Consider the following 21,043-nt stretch of genomic DNA (forward strand, 5'->3'; position numbering starts at 1 on the left):
CCTAAAATTGACAACCTCTTTTATCAAATGAAAGGTGCTATAGTATTTTCAAAGATTGATTTGAGGTCAGGATATCACCAACTTTGTATTAAGGATGAAGATATTCACAAAATTGCTTTCAAAATTAGATATGGACATTATGAGTTCACAGTATTACCCTTCGATCGAACCAATGCTCCAACAACTTATAGCATATTCTAAGATTGTCTAGATAAGTTTGTATTGGTCTTCATAGATGACATCCTAATCTATTCGAAGAACGGGAAAGAGCATCAAGAGCATCTGGGAAAAGTCTTACAAAGGTTGAGGAAACATAAATTATATGAAAAGTTGTCTAAGTGCACCTTCTATCAAAAGGAAATCCAGTATTTAGGACACTTTATATTAGCTAAGGGAATAGTTGTAGATTTGTCAAAAATCAAGGCAATTAAGGAATGGCCTATACCTAAAAATGTGACCAAAGTCAGAAGTTTCATGGGATTGGCAGGGTTCTACAGGAAGTTTGTTAGAAATTTCTCCAAGATAGCTTATTCGATCACATCACTTCAGAGAAAGGGAAGGAAGCTTGTATGGACTGAAAAATGTCAATCAGCTTTTGAATGTTTGAAAGAAAAGTTAACTACAACACCCATACTAAGAGTACCTGACCCACAAAAGAAATTCGTCATCATAACCGATGCATCAGGAGTAGGTGTGCTAATCATAGTTCCAAAAATCGCCATGAAATTGCCGAAATCGCGATAAGATTCATGGCTCCCGATTTTTTTGGAATCGAAAATCGCTGGTGGCGATTTTTTCGCATGAATCGCCTGAATCGCCAAAATCGGCGATTCATGGAAAAAATTGCCAGAATCGCCATCGGGTATCGTCAGAAATCGGCCGCGGCAGCAAGGATAGAAAGTTCAATTTTTTAAAAAAAACACATGTTTTATTTGCTTTCTAAGTTGACTTTCCTCTTTGTTATAACCCTAAAGAGCCTTCTATTTGCTTAGTATGAGTAGAAGAGAGGAAGAGTGAGAGAGAAGAAGAGAAAAGAGAATCCATAGGTTTCCAACCGGCAAGAAGGAAGAGCACCAAAGAGATCAGAAGTCCATTTGGGGAGGCCATAAATTGCATTGGGAGCATTAAGGAGTCAATATCAACACTCCTCAACTCATTTGCAAGAGGTAAGTGTTGGTTTTTTTTTTGCATGTTAGTGTAGTATGCATTTTTTGTTAAATTTTTTTAGTGTTCATTTGCAAATCTTGAATGTTTTTTATTTTTAGTTTTACTAAATTGCAAACTAGGGTTTGTTGTTTTGTAGTTTTTGTTTATTAGTTGCAAACTTTGATTTTTTACATGAATTTTTTTATTGCAGCAGCCCTTTGCTTTCATTTTCCAATTTCCACAATGGGTAAAAAAGATGAATGCTGGAAATATAATGAAGAGTTTCCTGGGAGAACCAAATATCAAACAAAATGTATATTTTGCAAAGAAAAAATAAATTCGGGAGGTATCTATAGATTGAAATACCACATTGCTGACATACCTGGCCATGATGTCACAGTTTGCACTCAACAAACCGCTGAGGCAAAACGCTCTTGTTTAGTGGCATTAGAAAAAATTGAACAAGACAAGTTGACTAAGAAAATGCAACTTGAAGGGTTAAGAGGTATTGGCTCCTGTGCTCCCACATCCGCAACCGCATCTACATCTGCATCAGCTTCCGCATCCGTAGGTTGTGTTGGGGAGGGTTCTTCTAGGCCTCCTTTTCATCCTAGTGCTAGTGCTCATGTGAGTGTTAGTGGTAGTCGGTCTCATACTGAGACAGAGTCCAACACCAACCTATTGCGGCCTAGAGTGCGGAAAAGCAGAATGGATAGTTACTTTGTGCCCCGCACTACTCCTGGCTCCCAACCCACGCTTGAGGGCATGGGTTTGAACAAGGAGATTCATGATGCTGCCAGAAAAGAGATTTGCAAATTCTGGTACTTTTGCAACATTCCATTTATTGCAGCCAGGTAATTGATTCTTTTTTCTTTGTTATCTTCAAAGTTAAAGTTAAAAGTAAAAGTAAAACTTTAATTATATCTACTTGTTTTATGATTTTAGTTTTTGACATCTAAATTTCTAATCAATATCATTATCTATTTGTGACAGGACTCCTTATTGGCAGAACATGATAGATGCAGTTGCCATTTGTGGTCCGGGGTTTAAAACCCCAACTGAGGCTGAGTTGAGTGGATACCTCCTGGAGGAAATGGTTGAGGATATGAGGCATGAGCTTGAGGACAACCGAAAGGAGTGGATCGAAAAGGGTTGCACCATCATGACTGATGGTTGGACAGATAGGAGGGGAAGAACACTCCTCAATTTTCTTGTATCCTGTGGAGGTGATTGATCATTCTACTTTCCTACATACATAATTTTGAATCGTGATTGACTATTTCAAATTTTGATTTGTTGATTGCTAATAGTAATTATAATTCGTTGTTTTGTTACTTGTAGGATATACCATGTTCCTCAAATCCATTGATGCTTCTGCTCATGTAAAAAACGCCACATACTTATGTGAGGTTATTGAGGAAGTTATAGCAGAGGTGGGGGAACAACATGTGGTGCAAGTGGTGACGGATAATGCAGCAAGTTATGTTGCTGCAGGTAAACTTTTAACTTTTTAAGTTTTGAAAATAAATTTATTTGAATTTTGAACTTTTTCTAATTCTAACTTAGAATTTCTAAGTTTCCTAAGTTCTAAGTTCTAACATGTTTGAAATTTGAATTTCTAATTATCTTAAAATTGTTGTAGGCAAACTTTTGATGGAGAGGCACCCCACCATATTTTGGTCCCCTTGTGCAGCACACTGCCTTGACCTCATGTTGGAGGAAATTGGCAAACTTGAGTGGGTCAAGTCATGTGTGGAAAGGGCAAAAAACATATGTAAGTTTATTTATAATCATTCATTTGTCCTTAGCACAATGAGGAAGTACACAGGAGACAAAGAGTTAGCTCGTCCAGGGATCACGAGGTTTGCCTCGAATTTCATCACCTTGCAGTCCTTGTTGACATCAAGGGATGATTTGAGGAGCATGTTTGTTGGGCGGGAGTGGATTTCATCTTCCTATGCTACGACCACTGCAGGGATAGATGTGGTGGATTGCATATTTGATGATGATGGTTTTTGGAAACCTGCTAGAGAAATACTCAAGGTAATTTTATTGCAATTTAACATTTAATATTTTACAGTTTACTATGCTAATTGTTTAATGATTTAGTTTTACCTTATATTATTGAATTATTCTATGTTTAAGTTTTGACTCAAATTTTTGTTTTACTTTATATGTAGGCCACTGAGCCTCTTGTATCTCTCGTACGAACTGCTGATGGGGAGAAGCCCTCTATGGGCTACATATATGAGGGCATGGATAGGGCCAAGGAGGCCATTAAAGCTCAGTATGCAGGAGTGCAGGAGAAGTATGCCCCTATTTGGGACATCATTGATAGGAGATGGCAGAATCAGCTCCACAGACCCATCCATGCAGCAGCTTACTTTTTGAATTCGGCATTTCGTTTCCGTCCTGACTTCAAGGCGGATGAGGAGGTTCTCACCGGATTATATACAGTGATCCAGAGGTTGAGTACTGATGAGGATAGCAGTGCTGCAATTATTGAGCTTGATAAGTTCAATAATAAAGAAGGGCCACTTTTCTCTAGCAGGGTAGCCATAGATGCTCGGGAAACAATACAGCCAGGTAAAAATTAAATAATATATTCAATGTTCATGAATCTAGATTCTAAACTTAAAGTTGATTATGTAATTTTAGAGTTAACTTGTAATTTGTAATTTGTAAATGAGACTAATTATTTTTATTTTCCCTTATTTCAGATAGATGGTGGCAAATGTTTGGGGCCACAACCCCAAAACTTCAAAAAATTGCCATTCGTATTCTGAGTCAGCCAAGCAGCGCTTCTGGATGTGAGCGCAGTTGGTCCATGTTCGAGCACATCCACTCGAAGAGGAGAAACAGGTTGACAGTGCAGAGGTTGAATGATCTTGTCTTCGTTCATTACAACCTCCGTCTTAGGATCAGACAGATTTTGGGCACTGACTCCTCTCCGATCATTCTGGAGGAGATTGATCCAGAATCAGAGTGGCTCACAGAGGTTGTAGATCCAGTCTTCACTGAAGAAGACCGTGCGTGGATTGACCAGGTGGATATAGAGGCTGAGGCAGCTAGAGCACGTTCTTCAGCCATTGGTAGACGCACACGTGCACGCACAGACACAGGCCCTAGCGACATTCGTGAGCCCATCTTATATGCGAGAGATATGGCTCGACAATCCTCTAGGACCTAAATTAGACGCCTTGCTACTAGGCAGACTGGATACTCAGAGGCTGAGGCTGAGGCTGTAGCCGAGCTTGAGGATGATGTTGAGGATGATGATGACTATGAGCCTGAGGCTTGAGCTGGAGCCTTGTTTTTATATTTTGTTTACAGATATTGATACTGAATCATTGATAGACATATGTTTCAAAGTTTCAAACTTTCATGGATCTTCATCTTAGATTCTTACATAAATTTATGATTTGATGTCTTATGGATCATCTTACATACATTCTATGATTTAAATCATTATGATCATTTGATTTCTATTTACTTCAGCTAGCCTACAATTTACATTTTAGAATCTTAGATAACATAGTTACGTATGTGATGGATTTTATGTTTCATGTTTATGTATGTTAAGTTTTAACTTCTATTTGATGATGTTATAGTGTGCTTAAGTTATATTCAATAAAGGGTGCATGAAATAAGTTTTAAATTGTTAAAATCTTTAAATTTAACGGGTTTTTTCAAATTTGCCGATTCATCGCCGATTCATTGCCGATTCATTGCCGATTCACGATTCGATTCGACCTTGCCGATTCCGATCCGATTCCGATTCACGTTTCTTTGGTGCTAATGTATGATGAGCAGGTGACTGCATACGATTCTAGGAAATTGAAGAACTACGAGTAGAATTACACCCCTCATGATCTAGAATTGGCAGCTATTGTACATGCTCTCCAAATGTGGAGACGTTACTTGATTGGGAAACCTTTTGATCTTCGATCTGACCACCATGGCGTAAAATACATTTTTACCCAACCCAACCTTGATGCTAGACAAAGGAGATGGCTGGAATTTTTAGCAGATTATGAGTTTGACATTAATTACATCAAGGGCAAGGAAAACAAACTGGCAGATGCCTTAAGCAGAAGGAGAGACATTTCTGCAATTGCTATTATAAATTTCAGATTAAAGGATCATATTTTACAACATTTAGAGCATGATGAATTTTATGTAGAGATCAGCCAAGCTCTCATCAGGGACCCACAAGATCCAAAGTATTCAGAATTTAGGATATAAGAGGATGGATTGTTAAGATATCATGACACGATTTATATACCGAACAAAATTGAACTTCAAAAAATGATTTTGGAAGAATCTCATTCAGCTTCATATTTAGGACACCTTGGAGTGACTAAAATGTTGTCAGTTATAAAATCTCTATATTTTTGGAGTGGAATAAAAAGGGAAATAACAAAATTTGTGGCAGGATGCCTAGAATGCCAAAGAGTTAAAGTAGAACATCGTTACCTAGCTAGTCTTTTGCACCCAAATGAGGTACCATAATGAAAATGACAGATAATTTCCATAGATTTTGTACAAGGGTTACCTATGACACAAAATAGACACAACACCATTCTAGTAGTAGTAGATAGATTGACAAAAGTTGCTCACTTTATGTTAAGAAATCTAACTAATGGAACACTAGAGATCACTCATAAATTCATAAAGGAGATTTTCAGATTACATGGAGTTGCAGAGAAAATCATCTCAGATAGGGATGCTAGGATAACTTCTAGTTATTGGCAAACATTATTTTTAGCATTAGGGACTAAACTAAACATTAGTTCAACTTATCATCCCGAGACTGATGGTCAAACAGAAAGAATAAATCAGGTCTTAGAAGATCTTTTAAGAGTTTACTATATGGTTCGGCAATACTAGTGAGAAATGTATTTACCCTTGGTAGAATTTGCTTATAACAATTTTTATCAATCCACCATTAAAATGGCCTCCTTTGAGGCTCTATACAGCCACAAATGTAGAACTCCTATGAGCTAGAATCGATTGGAGGATAGAATTATTTTTGGATCCGAAATGCTTAAAGAAATGGAAGAACAAATAATCCAAATTCGTTAGAGATTGAAAGAAGCCAATGATAGACAAAAAAGTTATGCAGATACAAAAAGAACACCTAGAGAATTCTCAGTGGGAGAAAAGGTGCTATTAATAGTAAAACCTCAGAAGAGTACCATCAAGTTTGGTAAGAATGCCAAGTTAGCTCTAAGGTCTGTGGGACCCTTTAAAATATTGGAAATTATGAACCCAGTAGCCTACCACCAGCTCTTGCAAGGATGCATGACATCTTACATGTGTCATACCTTAAGAAATACATCACTCATCATGATCATATAATTGATGAGAACCTATTACAGGTGCGAGAACCAGGGGTGGTGGTGGAAATAGAACCACTCAAAAAACTCGAGGTGCATAAGCTACGTTGAAGAAATCGAGAGGTGACTCAATGCAAGGTCCAGTGGGATCGATATGTAGAGGATAATGCTACCTAGGAAGATTATCACAATTTTTTTCAAAACTACCCTCATCTTTTCTCCAGGGCTAGAGCTTGAACTTTTATTTTCTTGAAATGATCTGAATAGATATTGTTTTAAGTTTTATTGTGATATTCATCGAGGAGGATGAAAAACTTAAGGGTGAGGGTATATTACATCCCAAATTTTGTCCTAATTTTAAATTTATTTATAGCCGTTAGATTGAATGGATTTTCTTTCATAATCATGTGAAGAGGGTAGTTAAATGTATTTGTTGTATTCATTATGTAACTGTTTAATGAAAATGGTCGTTATCCATTATTTTTCATGTGATGATTAGCAGTTGCTTGAATTTGGAATTATGGTTAATAATTAAATTCTTTATCTATATTAAATGTTATTATGGAACTTGTTATTATCATGGAAATATTGCATGGGTGATTGCAGGACAAGATGAAGGGGAGAAGCATTGCTAAATAGGATCAATGGAATGAGATACTAATTTAGTCCGATTATTAGGTTGACAGGTATGACCTTCGATTGCCTTGGTGAGGACTTAGCAACTTGAACATCAGGATACAATCGATGGCCCTGCATGAGCTATTAAATAAACATTATTTTAATTAAAAATAATGTGTACCTCAAATAAGTTTTGATTGATTTTTCCACATCATTATAATGTATACCTATGTACATGCACATAGATATAGGAATAAAAGTGACACCATAATATTATTTTTATAAATAATATGATGCCACCTCATAAGTACATCTACGTGCAAGTAGATAGATATAAATTATAATTATTCTCAATTTATAACTTTTAAATCAATTTCCATATTTATTCTTGCTAAAAACCGAAATGAACATTTGGCATATTTTATTGGTGATCAAGAGCCAAGTCTCTTCTTTATGGGTTACGGCTTCTTGGAAGCCAAAGAGACTTCAATACCTTCTTATATTATGAAGCCGAGAGAGATAGGGAGCATGAACATATCACCCGACTTCTTTTTCATATCACCCAACTTCATTTTCATATCATCCAACTTCTTTTCATATCACCCAATACCTCTGCAGATATCACACGATATCGCTGCAATTTACCACTTGATAATCATTGCATTTTCCTTCTACGATTTGCCTTTTATATTGATATTTTGCTAAAGACATGATTGATAATCACATTGGGACTTACGCTTAAAGATTTCTTCCGTGAAGGGTGGGTTGATTGATAGCATCCAGCAAGACTCCATTTTTTATTTCTAGATTTTACCAAGTTATGTGGTTGTCCACATCCCAAGCAGTGCAATATGTTTTTATTATCATATATTACTGCATTCCGATTATTATAGCAGTAAAAAACAGTTTCAGATTATGATACAAATCATCTTTGCTTAAATATCATCGGTTAGACCCTCTCTAGGACAAAGCTATTTATGATGAATAAAGCCAAGTATCCATGCCATGATATCATATTTTATTTATGCCATTGAAAGCTAGAATCAAATGATATTTATTCAACAAAGATTACATTTCTCAGATCACAGATTGTGATAAGCTAGAAACATATAATATTCTTATATTAGTTGAGGATCAACAGACAACCAATTGCTTTGAGATTCGAGAACTTGGGACTCACCGGCTGTGTAGCCATGGAAAAGGTGAAGAAGTGAGATGAACCTGCAATAACATGGAAATAAAAGTTAGACATGACATAACAATTTTAAATTAATTTCATTTAATAGCTCATGCTTGTTCATATTATTGTTCCCCTGTTGTCAAGGTGAACGATGGTGATTGGGTCATTGAATCCATCAGCAAACTTTGACCAAGATCATTAAAGGCATGTTTGCCATCTATGATCACTTGATGTCAGTAGAGCCAATTATTCAAACATATCTGTCCATAACTGCGCGGACATTCTAAATACCGAAATGCTCAGGTGGCTGGACTAAAAGTATCCCAAGCCTTATTCTGGGGTAGGGAGGGCCTTTCTATTCAATAGATTGTGTGGGGATAAATGCGGTCCGAGGTTGGGAGGTTAAGCTTAAGTCAATGCTTCTTGTATTGAAAGTCGAGGCTTGCATACCCAATCAAAGACTTACCAGATACTTCTCGTATGTTCTTCTTTCTTTTTCATGTTATGCATTTACTTTACTTCAAGGAAAGATAGTAAATCGTTATTTCAGTTATATTAGTTGATCGTTATTACAATTATTACAATTATTTCAGTTGAACGTTATCATAGTTAGTTCTGTTAATCATTATTATAGTTATTTCAGTTGATCATTGTTATAGTTATTTCAGTTAAGCTTTGCTATCTCAGTTAATTGTTGGTAGTTAAAAGCAGTTAAATGTCTCATGAAAATGAATTCAATGTATATTGTTCAATAATTAGTTGAGGAATACTCTTTCTAGATTATCTTTATTTTGTTATGAAAATCCATTTGTTACACACTTAAAGAAGACTTGGTGACAAGGTTGTCATTGACAGAGTGTAAATTAACTATTAGATATTGTTAAATATTACACCTTTGGCATTGTTGTCAAAGGGGGGAGAAGTCTAGAGATTAATTGGGAGAGATTTCTAAGATCGCAAGTTAATCAGGAAAAGTTTAGAAGAGCAAAAAGAGAAGTGCAAGTGATTAGCATCTAGATTAGATTTGGGAGACATTCAAAGATTAGAACAAGGAAACAAAATGGTGAGTATGAACTAAAGGGGAGTTCAAGTTTAGTCATCTAAAGGATATTAAAGGGTAAGGGTATTGTTATTAATGCCAAAGGGGGAGATTGGTGAGATTATAGGCATTGGACGATCATTAGGAAATAATTGGCATTACCTTACAATACCTAATTGGAAAGTTATATGATTATTAGATGGTTGTCATTGATGACAATCATAGTATCTTTAGCATTGATTGATTCGTGAGAACTGAGTTCGCACATCCCAATAGGTTCATATGTAAAGGGACAAGTTAATAGGTAAAGGAAGATACCTATCATGATCCACGAGTACTAACGATCAGTGACTATAAGACAAAGTGTGGAAGATTTGCAAACCGGTCAAGGAAGAGGTCAAATCCAGTAAGGCAATTACATTGGATAGTGTGAATCCACAAAGTGAATGCTAAGAAAAGATACAAGTATTACATTGGGAAAGGTAATACATTTTGACCAGTCCAAGTGTAAGAAAGGTGAAACAGAGATGAAATTCGACCTTGTCGAATTAAATCATTGAGATATGTGAAATGTATGAGAAGATAGAGAGGGAAACCAAAAGTTCAAATAAAGTGTTGGGATTAAGAGGCAAAAAGATTACATGTAACCATATAAGTTTTTTAATGGACTGAATGATGATGCGAAGAAAACAGTGAGACATCAACAAAAGAAAATGAATGGTGCAAGAAAGCAAAGTAGAAATAAAGAAAGCTAGCAGAAGAAAGTGATCAAACAGTTACAATCAAGATGCAGAGAAGAAGTGCATAGTGTAGTAGAATAAGATCAAAGAGAAGAAGGGATTTGCTAGGCAAGGAGTGCCACAACTAGACCAAAGATTTAGTTTTTTCTTAATATTTAGAACCGGTAAATGCTTGAATCAATTGAACCCTAACATGTTTTGATTGTAAATCCCTAATAGGATAGACTCTCAAAAGAGTTGTGTAAAGCCTTTAACAAGGTAGATCTTAGCAGGTCTAGTTGTACTTCTAATAGGGTACAAAGTCACTCCTAATAGGGTGAACCCTCAGAGTGGGTAGTTGTATGCTCCTAATAGGGCAACTCATTTGCTGTAGAAGTGAAGCTTTGTCGGTACCATCCCCACTATGGTTTTTACCTTCTAACAAGGATTTTTGTGTGCCCGAAATTAGTGTGTCATGTGCTAATTTCATTTTATTATGCTTTATGAGCTGATACCAATTATATGTTTTATCATTTGGAAGTTGGCAATAGGTCAATGGTTAAAGTTTGGAAATATCTGATTGTACTAATTCACGTCTTCCTCTCAATACCTGTAAAACCTAACACTTCCTAAGCAAGTCCATTGTTTACTACTATACCTAGTAAATTACATACATGAAATAATAATACAAATAGCAGTGAGTACCAGATTTAAGACTAAAATATATCTTTATTAGCTCATGAATTCATTACACAAAAGAGGACTAGAGATGGCCCACTAAGGATTATAGTTCATCCAACTCCACACCACTACCTTCCTTAGCAGTACACAATATATTTAAATGACCTGACAATTGCTAAGAGAGACCCAACTGTCAACCAACCAACACAACTACTCGAGAGTGTAACCAATGAACAATTAACACATTGACGACAATTAATACACTGATGGATGATCAATTTTATCAACATAAACAATATGCATTGTACACTAGCTACATCTTCCCCCCAAAAGAAGAAAAATGTCTTCCAGAGGACAAGTATACATCAAGTAATGTCTAGGAAGACTAATGGGCAAAATGTAGACAATGACTTAACTGTGCAAACTCAACATTTTAGTGTACTTAAAAATTAAATGGGGAGTTTGGGGCAACACCCCTAGTGGGGTCAAGGAGCAGTACCTCTTGTGGAGGTTTGGGGCCAGCATTCTCAACACATGTTCTTGATTTTTAAAATGCCAATTTTTTCTTCACAAAGCCCAAAAATAGAGAGTTCACAATGTTTAATCAATTTATGGTGTCAAAATTCTGATTTGATTGTACTCTCCACTTTAGAGCTTATTGCTCTAGTCAACATTGTCATACCAAGTTATGCTTCATCCACATTAGTCTACGTATGGGTGGCAACTATATCCATACATGACTAGATAATTGTGCAACATCAATAGTTTGTGTTGTCTGTATAGACAAAGGACAAAGAACTGTGCAGTGCTAAAAAAACGTGTTGTCTATATGGACATATGGTACTTAGATGATCATGTGACATATGAAACAATTTCATACCACCCTTCTTCTACTGTAAGGCATACGATACAATAAAAAAAACCCATATTGATCATTAATGTCATACAATTGATTGGAGTGTGTGAAGTCATATACTGTAGGTTTTTGTTGATGACATAGGAATCTACAATTGATTGGAGGGCAAAAGTAATGTATGGTGTGAAGGTAGGTGCAGTTGTTTGGTAGTGGATGTGTGTTCACGATTTGTTCTGTTTGTACAGGACATTATGGTATGGTAACGTACTATTCCTACAAGGGTTCATCCAAGATGTACTAAAGGATGCAAGTGTTGTATGCTGGTGACATGATGCTTTGAACATACAAGATGGACTTGTCATGTCGGAAGAACTTTCCATACATGGATTGATTGTACAAGATGAATTTGTTGTACATGGATTAGTCGTACGGAATTAATTTTCTATACAAGATAGACTTGCCATGCGGGATGAATTTTTTGCATAGGGACTAGTCATATAGAATGAATTTGTTGTACAAGAGAGACTTTCTATATGGTGTCATTGCATGGTTGTTGTATAGGAGGATTGTTTTCCAAAGATCAGGTCCCAAACCATCATATGGGATGTGTTGACTCAATCATTTCTACAAAATCTTAAACCTCAATCTTTCATACAAGATGTGTCCTGAATTGAGTAGAATGATGTTGCACCAATGCCAAAATGGTTCTGTTCTTTTGGCTTCCTATTGCCCTGTGTTTGACAAGATAAAGTCTTGCGAATTTTGTCTTCCATTACTTCGACCAAAGAAAAACATGCCCTTGCAGATAGTGGAATTTATAAATTTTCCAAGTGTTTGATTCAAACAATGGCCTCTGCATAGACTTCATTATTTTTCGCTTTACATTTTTCATCTTTGTATCATCTGATGGAGCTCAAAATTCTTTTTCCTCCATTTGACAAATCATGTTAGATGATCCTAAATTCATAAAAGCATCTCATATCTTTTTACTAGATCCGAGCCAATTATTCCTCCCGTCTTTGTCAATTTTCTCAGGAACAATGAACTTGCAATCACAAACACATCAGATACGTAGTAGTGTTAGTAAGGAGTGATTCCTAATTTTGATGACTCGAGTAATGAGCAAAATACAGTGCAGTGATAAAAGCATTACCAATATCCTAAGAGTGATGGTGATTTGAATGTTGTAATGATAGTAAGGATAATGGTCAACGACATAGAAACTGATATTAACATAACTACCAATTAAAGGCTTTTAAAGAGTAGGGATCCAATGACATCTACAGCAATATTTGGAAATGCATAATCATAGGAAAGCTATGCATTCAGCCTAGGTACAAAAGAAGGATATTACATAATGAAGCATTTGCGATAAGTCAAACTGAGCAATATTCTTCTCCAATGGTGAAAGCTTGATGTATTAAAGTTTTTAATATGCTTGTTAAAGAAGATTGAAGCAAGTCTACACTTTGCGGCAGAATAAATACATTCATCTTTTCCAAATTTGAGTAGGAATGAATAGAAATGAGTACTGGAGGCGTAACTCTACACATCTTTGGAGCATGAATAAAGGCAGTGCAACGTTTGTATGGGCATCTTCAGCAATGCTGGACTAATAATACTCGATGAAAGACACGACTCACACAGAATGAATAACTGGAGAAGAAACGGTGTTGTGAGAAGCTTTGTTATGCCCAGTGCCCAACAATATTCAACCTTGGAACCAAACATAGATGATGCGGAGCTAACAGGTCTGGATTGGAATATGGAAGCCCACACAAAAATACGCGGAATAGAGTCGTCAGAGCATAGAAGACGAGTACGAAGGAATGATATCAAATATGCAAAATAATGAAAACGTTCTAGCATGGGCATTGGGGAGTTTAATAAATATTTGAAACATTATTTGTGCCGCTAAATGTTTGATGAGTCACTATGTCTGTCTTCAATTTGGTAAAGGAATACATATTCGTAAGACAAAGTGGTGCCCGCCGGTTAAAGGAAGATTATGAACTGAATACTACCTATTATGTTTTAATTGAAAGGGTGTCATTTATTAGAAATACAACTTTTAATGCTGAAGAGTCACGTTTCTTATTACATGAAATATAAATATGGAGCGACTTCAAAACAAAAAATATATTCAAAAACATTCATATTCTGAAGTATTTAATATCTACTTGTATGGAGGAATAAGGGCTATATTATGACTTTATAATATAAATTCAACTATTTTATTTTTATAATAAATAAAATGTCTTTTGTTTATTTTTTAAATGGCATGGAAATTTAAACTGCAAATGGTTCATCCTTTATTATTAGTTTTTGGAATTTTGTATACAATTTAAATGTCGGATAAGTGGACATGGTCATTTAGTATTTTAAATTTGATCATCACAGATATTTTGAAATATTAAATTGTTTTTGTACCTGTGTCCAGTTTGTCTCCCTACCAGAGGAGTTAAAGTTCAATCTAGACTAGTTTAAGATTGCATAAATATTTGATCTTGTCGCATCTCGATTATTTTGTTGTTGGCAATATAAGTGCATAGAAAATTATGAAGTTGTATGTGAAATTCTTCACTGAAGTTGACTCTATTGCCTGGATGAGCAGAGGCACTAGTCTTTTTATTATTGAAGTTAAAAAATCTATAACTACCTTCCTACAAGCATCAAATTCATTATTAACAAACATTATACAAAACATCCAACCATTACTCAACATTCAGTTGCATTTTAATCGAGTTCAAGGACCTTGCCAGCCGGAGAACTCACCAAAGCTTAAATTCACTTTAGGAAAACTTTGAACTAAGTGATTAGGTTCGAGGAGAAGGTCTACCCACCTAGGTATAGCGGAGCCTGAAGTGCAGGGGAATCAAGGTGATTCTCATTCATTGGCCAGAACTGATTGCGGAATCCTATTGGAGAAGTGGCAGGCTCTTGAATTTCCAATCTGCAGTTTTGGGAACCAACACTGTCAAATGCATTGTCCATAACTTTACATGCTTTTGTCGGTTTCTCTTCTACAAAAGTTGTAGCTTCAAGAAAATTACACATTGAAGGGAATGCTTCCCATTTGCTAGTGAAATAGCCCATTTCAAAAACTTCTCATCTTCAGAATAGTCTTCTAATTTGAGCATCCCTTCATTTTTTGGTTCCATGCCTTCCCTTCTTTTGTACATCTCTATCTTTTCATCTTCCAGTTTTGATTTAGGGGATGCCAACTCCTCACTCACTACTTGGTTACTTAGATCAATGAGGTACTTCCTCCCTTTATCCTCGATCAAGAATTTATTTTGCTTCCAATGTGTTCTTTTTCTAGCAGAATGATGATAAGAAAAAGGATGATAAGGTCTAGAAAGATTTGCTGAGTGCAAATGGTGACCTTTTGTGCCATTAGCATCCCAAGTGGTTTTATGTCATGCTGGTTGCAACCTATCAGATAGAAGGTTGGTGGCTTGAGTGTTGGCTTACCAAGCACCTTCCACGTCTCCTTTGGTAGAACATTCACACCTAAGCCTCCATTCACGGTGGTGTTTGTCAACTTCCATCCCATTATCTCCATTTTGATAATAGTCGGCTTCCTTCCAAGCCCATAGTCAGCAACATCGGGTCAGTGGCTTGGGTGCTGGTTGACTTCTCTGTTGACTTGTCGTACTCCTAGCTGAGTGTATTGTTGCTGACTACTGACTATGTTGGTAATGGTCATCTTCAATTGTTGCATGGTTTGCAAAAAGTCAGATACCTATATTGGTATGGTGGTTTGTGACATCCGTTTGATGATAGTTTTCTTCGTCTTTGACCATAGTGAGGTACTGATGGCATCATTCAAGGCTCTTCTTTCCTCTGACATTGCCTGTTCAATGTTATCCTTGGCTTCCCAAAGTCTTTCTTTCTCGGGCTTCAATTCTTTCATTATTCTCATCATATCCTGTCGTAAGGCCTGAATTGCTAACGATTTGTTGTTGCTACTGACCTAAGTGCTCTCATCATCGTTCATCTTCCTCTTGCCTCTTTCGGATGTCTTGTTTTCACTCTTGATGTCCATCACCCTATTATAGGCATTGACATACAAGGATGGAGGTGCCATTTTCATCTGTTTGTGCAACAAGAGAATCAGCCCCTCAACAAACCACGTCTTCTTCAACCTGTCAACTAGCTGATTCTCCAACTTGGCTAGCAATTCCATGAACCTATGATTGTAAGCTCGTCCATTCTACTTATCCCCTATTTGGTATTATAATTTTGGTGATAGTCTCACTGTCCCGCGCAGCAGTTTAAGCTCAGCCTTGAACACTTGCCTAAGCATGTCCCAAGAGGCTATGGATGAAGCATACAGTTCTATGAACCAATCGATGACTAATACTCCCCATAAGACTGACCATTTGCAATAATATAGATTGAGCTTTAGCTCAGTTTTGTTGTGGATCTACAGACTCAACTTGGATGTATTGATTTATCCTCAAGGCCCAGTTTTGAGACATTTAGGCTGTTGGTTTATGGCCTTGACTTGGTTTAAGAAAGAGTATGAGAATTCTTTTTGATACATAAATTAGCTAACACAAATCCCAGTAGAATGACAAACATAATAATCTGGTGATGGTCACATCTATTCCATCTTTTGGGATTTCAGAGAAAATTGCACAATATTTGCTGTTACCTTTGTGTATTAAGGCATGTGAAAGGCGGTCTATAAGAGTTAAGAAAAACATATCATATCCATAGTCAGATATTGGAAGTATACACCAAAGTAAGTTTGGAACCATAACTGACACATTGGTTAATGTTGTTCTGCAGTCAACGACATTGGTAAACCTAGCAATTCATAAAGGAAGTCTCATAGAATTGAAAAGTTTCAAGGACTGATATGTATAACATATTATTCAAATCAGTTTTTAAGATTCCTCACATTTTTTATAATAAGTACTGAATTGTTGTTCTCTTTTCATTTTTTCTGTAGTTAGAATGTCTTAATGAATTCAACTTTCAAAAGCTTTTAGCACCTGGATTAATTATGCAAAAAAGTAGTAGCTATTTAATAATCTCTCTCTCTCTCTCTCTCCAAGATTTGCTTTGCCTAAATGATTCTAGACTTCATATGCAGGTCATGTGCCCAACATGCCTATGCACTGGAATGGCAATGGCAAGTGAACATGACCCTCGTATAGATCCTTTTGATTAGTTGATTTACTGCTCTAAAGCATTCTGAGGCCAGCTGTGGAGAAGTTTGACGTGCATAAGCTGTTTCTGATTTCTGGCATTACTAGGACCATCTGACTATGAGGAAATATTTAATTAAGGCAACTAACCTATGAGCATTCAATAATGTCTTTATCGGAGCATTGTGTTTATTATAAATCAGTTAAGAGAAATGAAAGTAAATGGCTATCACGTATCAAGACATGGAAAAATATGTTCTATTTGCAGCACTCAAATTGTGTAGGCTACTTGCTGTATGACTATTTCAATCGATTGCATAGTTTATTTTGTCTGGAAATGTTACTGTTTCCATGTACAACCCTATCTTATTCAATCACAAATAAACATGTGCACTCCCCTTTAATGCAACTGGCACACCTTTAAATGAATTTAGATAGGTAAAACATATTTAGAAATTGATTGTGGTAAGTAGAATTTACCAGTATAAGTCCCAAAGTGCAGGTAATTTTAATTAAAATGTTTCCGTCTTTATTCTGATCAGAACAGAGAATATGATGAGAAAGTTCCATGGTTTATGATCATTCAGTTATCAATTCTTATTTATCATGATTGCATGCATTTAATAATTACAAATAATAATTCAACTTCGATTTTCCAGATCCTTGCAACCTTATCCAAGCTATAAAAATACCAATTTCAGCCTGTCACTGTTGAGAAGCTGCAAACATATAGGTTTCCATTTTTTCCTGGACACTGTGACACTTAGCAGTTATATATATTGTATAAAAAAGTAACGATTTGATAAATAATAAATTGATTGATTTTTTGTAAAAGCAAGATTAACAAGAGCTCTTGAGGAGCTAGAGTCCCTGCCTTTGTGTGAAATAGAATATAGCTCTCTGGATTGATAGTTGTAATTGTGATTGTGTATATCAAGAGTTGGTAAATATTATATTTATAAATTAATATTTTAATTAATTCAATATCATTATTATAGTATTTATATGTAAAAATCATTGTCAATAGTCTTTAAAGATAGATTTCATAATTTTAGTTCTTTAACTTTTTGATATTTTTATTTTCTTTAAATTATCTCATACTTATCAAGATATATAGTGTTTTATAATTTTACCTTCATTATCTTTTTCAATATTCTTTCAAATCTTTTAAGAAAAAATAATTTTTGTAGACATCACAAAAAAATCAAGTAAATGATAAACCCTTTACAATATTTTTGAATTATCTAAAAATTAAATTTTAATGAGATCATAACAATAAAATTGATACCTAACACATTTAAATTGATAAAGTCTTTTCAATTATATTTTCCTAATGTGCTTAAAAAATTAATATTTAGTTATTTGTTAATTTATTTTATATAATATAACTACTATATTTTTACATGTCATATTATTGGTACCTCCATTACTTTAATAGCTGCTAAGCTCCTACCTTTCACCAGTTACTGTGCATTGAGTAAGGGTGACTGAGATCCACCACGCACATGAAGTGAATAGTTTTTATGGTGGCTGAGACTATAGTCTAAAACAAAGAGACGAGTAGTTTAGTTTAGTGCCGGCATTAAACTAAACTAAACTAGTTCTTTAAAATATTTGTAGAAGTATATGATGCAATTTGAAAAGGAGACTTCTTCTCAAGCAGCCGTAATAATAATGGAGAGTCAAATTAATGTGTGAAATTAGAAATTCGAGTGATATCAGCATACAGCAAAAATAAAATCTCTGTGATGCCAGCGTAAAACCTGACAAGCAATAAATTAGCTTTATTTATTATTCCGTAGCACACCTTTTAAATTTTCTAATTTTTTGATAGCGAAAATACAAATAAAGTCCAGGAAATTATGCACAGACCAATCATAAAATCAGAATTTTTACATAAAAAGTGATTTTTAAAATTAAACCTTTCAAAGTTCAAATATAACATTAGTTTACTTACAGCGAAAATTAATCCCAATTCGTGGGGGAGGGCTACTTGGAACATTAGTTCCCTGCCTTATATAAGGCAGGGACCAATAAAGTAGTTATTACTGAAAACTCAAAAAAGTAGAAGAAATATCACGGGAGTGAAACACCGCTGCAAAGTGCAAAAATATGATTTCCATCTAGAATCTGAGTTGTCTGCAAAAAAATCAACTAGAAGTATCGATATACATTTCAATACAAAGCCTAATTTAATTGACTAAAGAAAAAGAAGAAACCGTTTCAGAGGCAAAAGAAATCCCCTGCATTGTATTTAAGGAAATAGCAACATAAAATCTACCAAGGAGAAGAAAACATTTTTGAAGCAGAACTCCCAGCAACGTGTTAGAAGAAACCGTTTCAGAGGCAAAAGAAATCCCCTGCATTGTATTTAAGGAAATAGCAACATAAAATCTACCAAGGAGAAGAAAACATTTTTGAAGCAGAACTCCCAGCAACGTGTTAGAACTACTTAGAAAAGGTGGTAACATAAATCTACAAATGAAAAGAAGAAACCATTTAGGAAGTATTCAAAGAGCAGGAGAAAGTTCTTATGCAAAACCACACGAATATCATATCTCAGATTTCCTGTGCGGAATAATGGAAAATTTCGCAGAAATAAAATAAGTAGCCAAGAAATGTTTCTTAGGAACTATTAACAGAACTTTTGAATTTCAATACAAACGATGCCAGCTCACATATTCAACTAGTCGCTTCAAAACAAAACAAGTTCAGTTTTTGACCCGAAATTTTCCATTCTATGAATATGCTCAATTCACCAATAACCTATCTTTTTCCAAAAGAGAAATCTGAAGTATATGTATATGACTCCAACTGTTCTTATATTTCATTTCATTACCAAATCAGCAATTATAAATTACATCTACGCCTCCAAAATATTTCATTTCTGATATATGAAAACAACGAAAACGTCATTTTGTAGGTTACCACTAAGCAAGACATCAATTTGGTTGACGAGATGGCCTTTGCAAAAAGGTGTACAGGGATTGTTCTCCATTACAAGAAAAAAGCATGTAAATGAAAAAAAATGAAAAATCATGGAGAAACACTCTTTGATTCAACTGCAAAAGTTTAGAAATACTTTTATTAATTTATTGTTATTCGTCATTAAAGAAAGATGTCAAAATGGACTCCCAATTTTTACTACATTCATGCTTCCAATTCATGCTTCCAATTCATGCTTCCAAGATGGAACCTTAAAGAAGGAATGACTATATCTTCTTCAATGTCTTTTTTGGTTTTTAAAGGTGAACAATGTTTGCTAATATGATGACAATAGGATGTCCAAAAGCAACTTTTGGTTCCTGGAATCTAGAATAATTATCACTTGGTTCCTTAGTATTAGACCAGGCCTGGAATATGGAATATGACGGTCGTCCCTGTCATATGATTGTTTTATGACGGCTAAATTTTTTTCCTGTCTTTAATTTTATGTTTTGATAAAAAAATTGATTGTCAAATTTTTTGTTTAAAATAGTTTAATCGATCATTTTAAATTTAAATATTAGAAAAAAATTATATGATTTAGTAATATATGCAAAATTCTCTATGAATAACTTATAATTAGTACTATACACAAAAATCTTTTTTTTTTTGGCAAATGTTGTTGGAGCCACAAACTATATATTAAAATAGCTAGTTCAATAACTCCATGGGGAAAGAACTAGAAAGAAAACCCCATTTCTTCGTTGAAATACAAAAGAAATAAGTAGAAGAAAAGCAGCCCACAAAAGATTTCCCCTATGACAACATAGACTACAAAGGGCTGCAATTGGAGACATTAATTTGAATCCTTGATAAAAAGTTATGCTAGAATAGGAAAGGCAGGCAGAATAATTGGATGAGAATTAAGATTAGGATGTGAAGCTGAGGCAACAAACTCTACATGTTGGTCATCACATCCCATATTTGCTAAATAGTCGGCCACAAAATTACCTTCATTGTATATGTGAGATATTTGATACTCTCGAAACGAATCCAATAACCCCCAAATCTGTTTTAGGATATAAGTAATTTTCCTATTGAAAGAATTTTTTGAGAGACATGCTTTAATTATAATCATTGAGTCACCCTCAATATGAATTGAATGAAAACCATTTCTTCTTGCTAGTATTAAGCCAGCTGGTAAAGCATGTGCCTCTGCCATATTATCTGTCCCCGGAGGTAAAGGTTGAGATTTAATTGCTAAAACCCTTCCACACTCATCTCTAATGCAAGCTCCAATTCTTGATTTGCTTGGGTTTCCACGTGATGCACCATCAAAGTTAATCTTAACAAAACTGAATAATGGAGGAGTCCATATGAC

The 21,043-nt window shown here is 35.1% G+C and overlaps 2 protein-coding genes across 5 annotated transcripts in view; both read left to right on the top strand.

Moving 5' to 3' along the window:
* Window positions 1-17,668, top strand: part of LOC149532273 (protein ORANGE, chloroplastic-like) — a 256,417-nt gene extending 238,749 nt beyond the window's left edge. For 3 of the 4 annotated variants that reach the window (XM_089807784.1, XM_089807786.1, XM_089807787.1), the window contains one exon: window positions 16,683-17,146. In XM_089807784.1, the coding sequence (XP_089663910.1) occupies window positions 16,683-16,760 (78 nt within the window). In that variant the 3' untranslated portion in view covers window positions 16,761-17,146. Of the gene's footprint in view, window positions 1-16,682; window positions 17,147-17,396 lie in introns of those variants that run through there. The other variant, XM_089807785.1, reaches the window with a different exon arrangement.
* Window positions 1,630-4,638, top strand: LOC149532274 (uncharacterized). The gene is made up of 6 exons (XM_089803214.1): window positions 1,630-2,000; window positions 2,140-2,372; window positions 2,488-2,640; window positions 2,789-3,189; window positions 3,327-3,732; window positions 3,867-4,638. The coding sequence occupies exons 1-6, from the start codon at window positions 1,630-1,632 to the stop codon at window positions 4,334-4,336; spliced, it is 2,034 nt and encodes a 677-aa protein (XP_089659340.1). The 3' UTR covers window positions 4,337-4,638.
* Window positions 17,669-21,043: the final 3,375 nt, after the last annotated feature.

Source organism: Cupressus sempervirens, chromosome 10 (genome assembly GCF_028749045.1).
Source record: "Cupressus sempervirens isolate cs-2001-9-10 chromosome 10, ASM2874904v1, whole genome shotgun sequence".
NCBI classification, from domain to species: domain Eukaryota; kingdom Viridiplantae; phylum Streptophyta; class Pinopsida; order Cupressales; family Cupressaceae; genus Cupressus; species Cupressus sempervirens.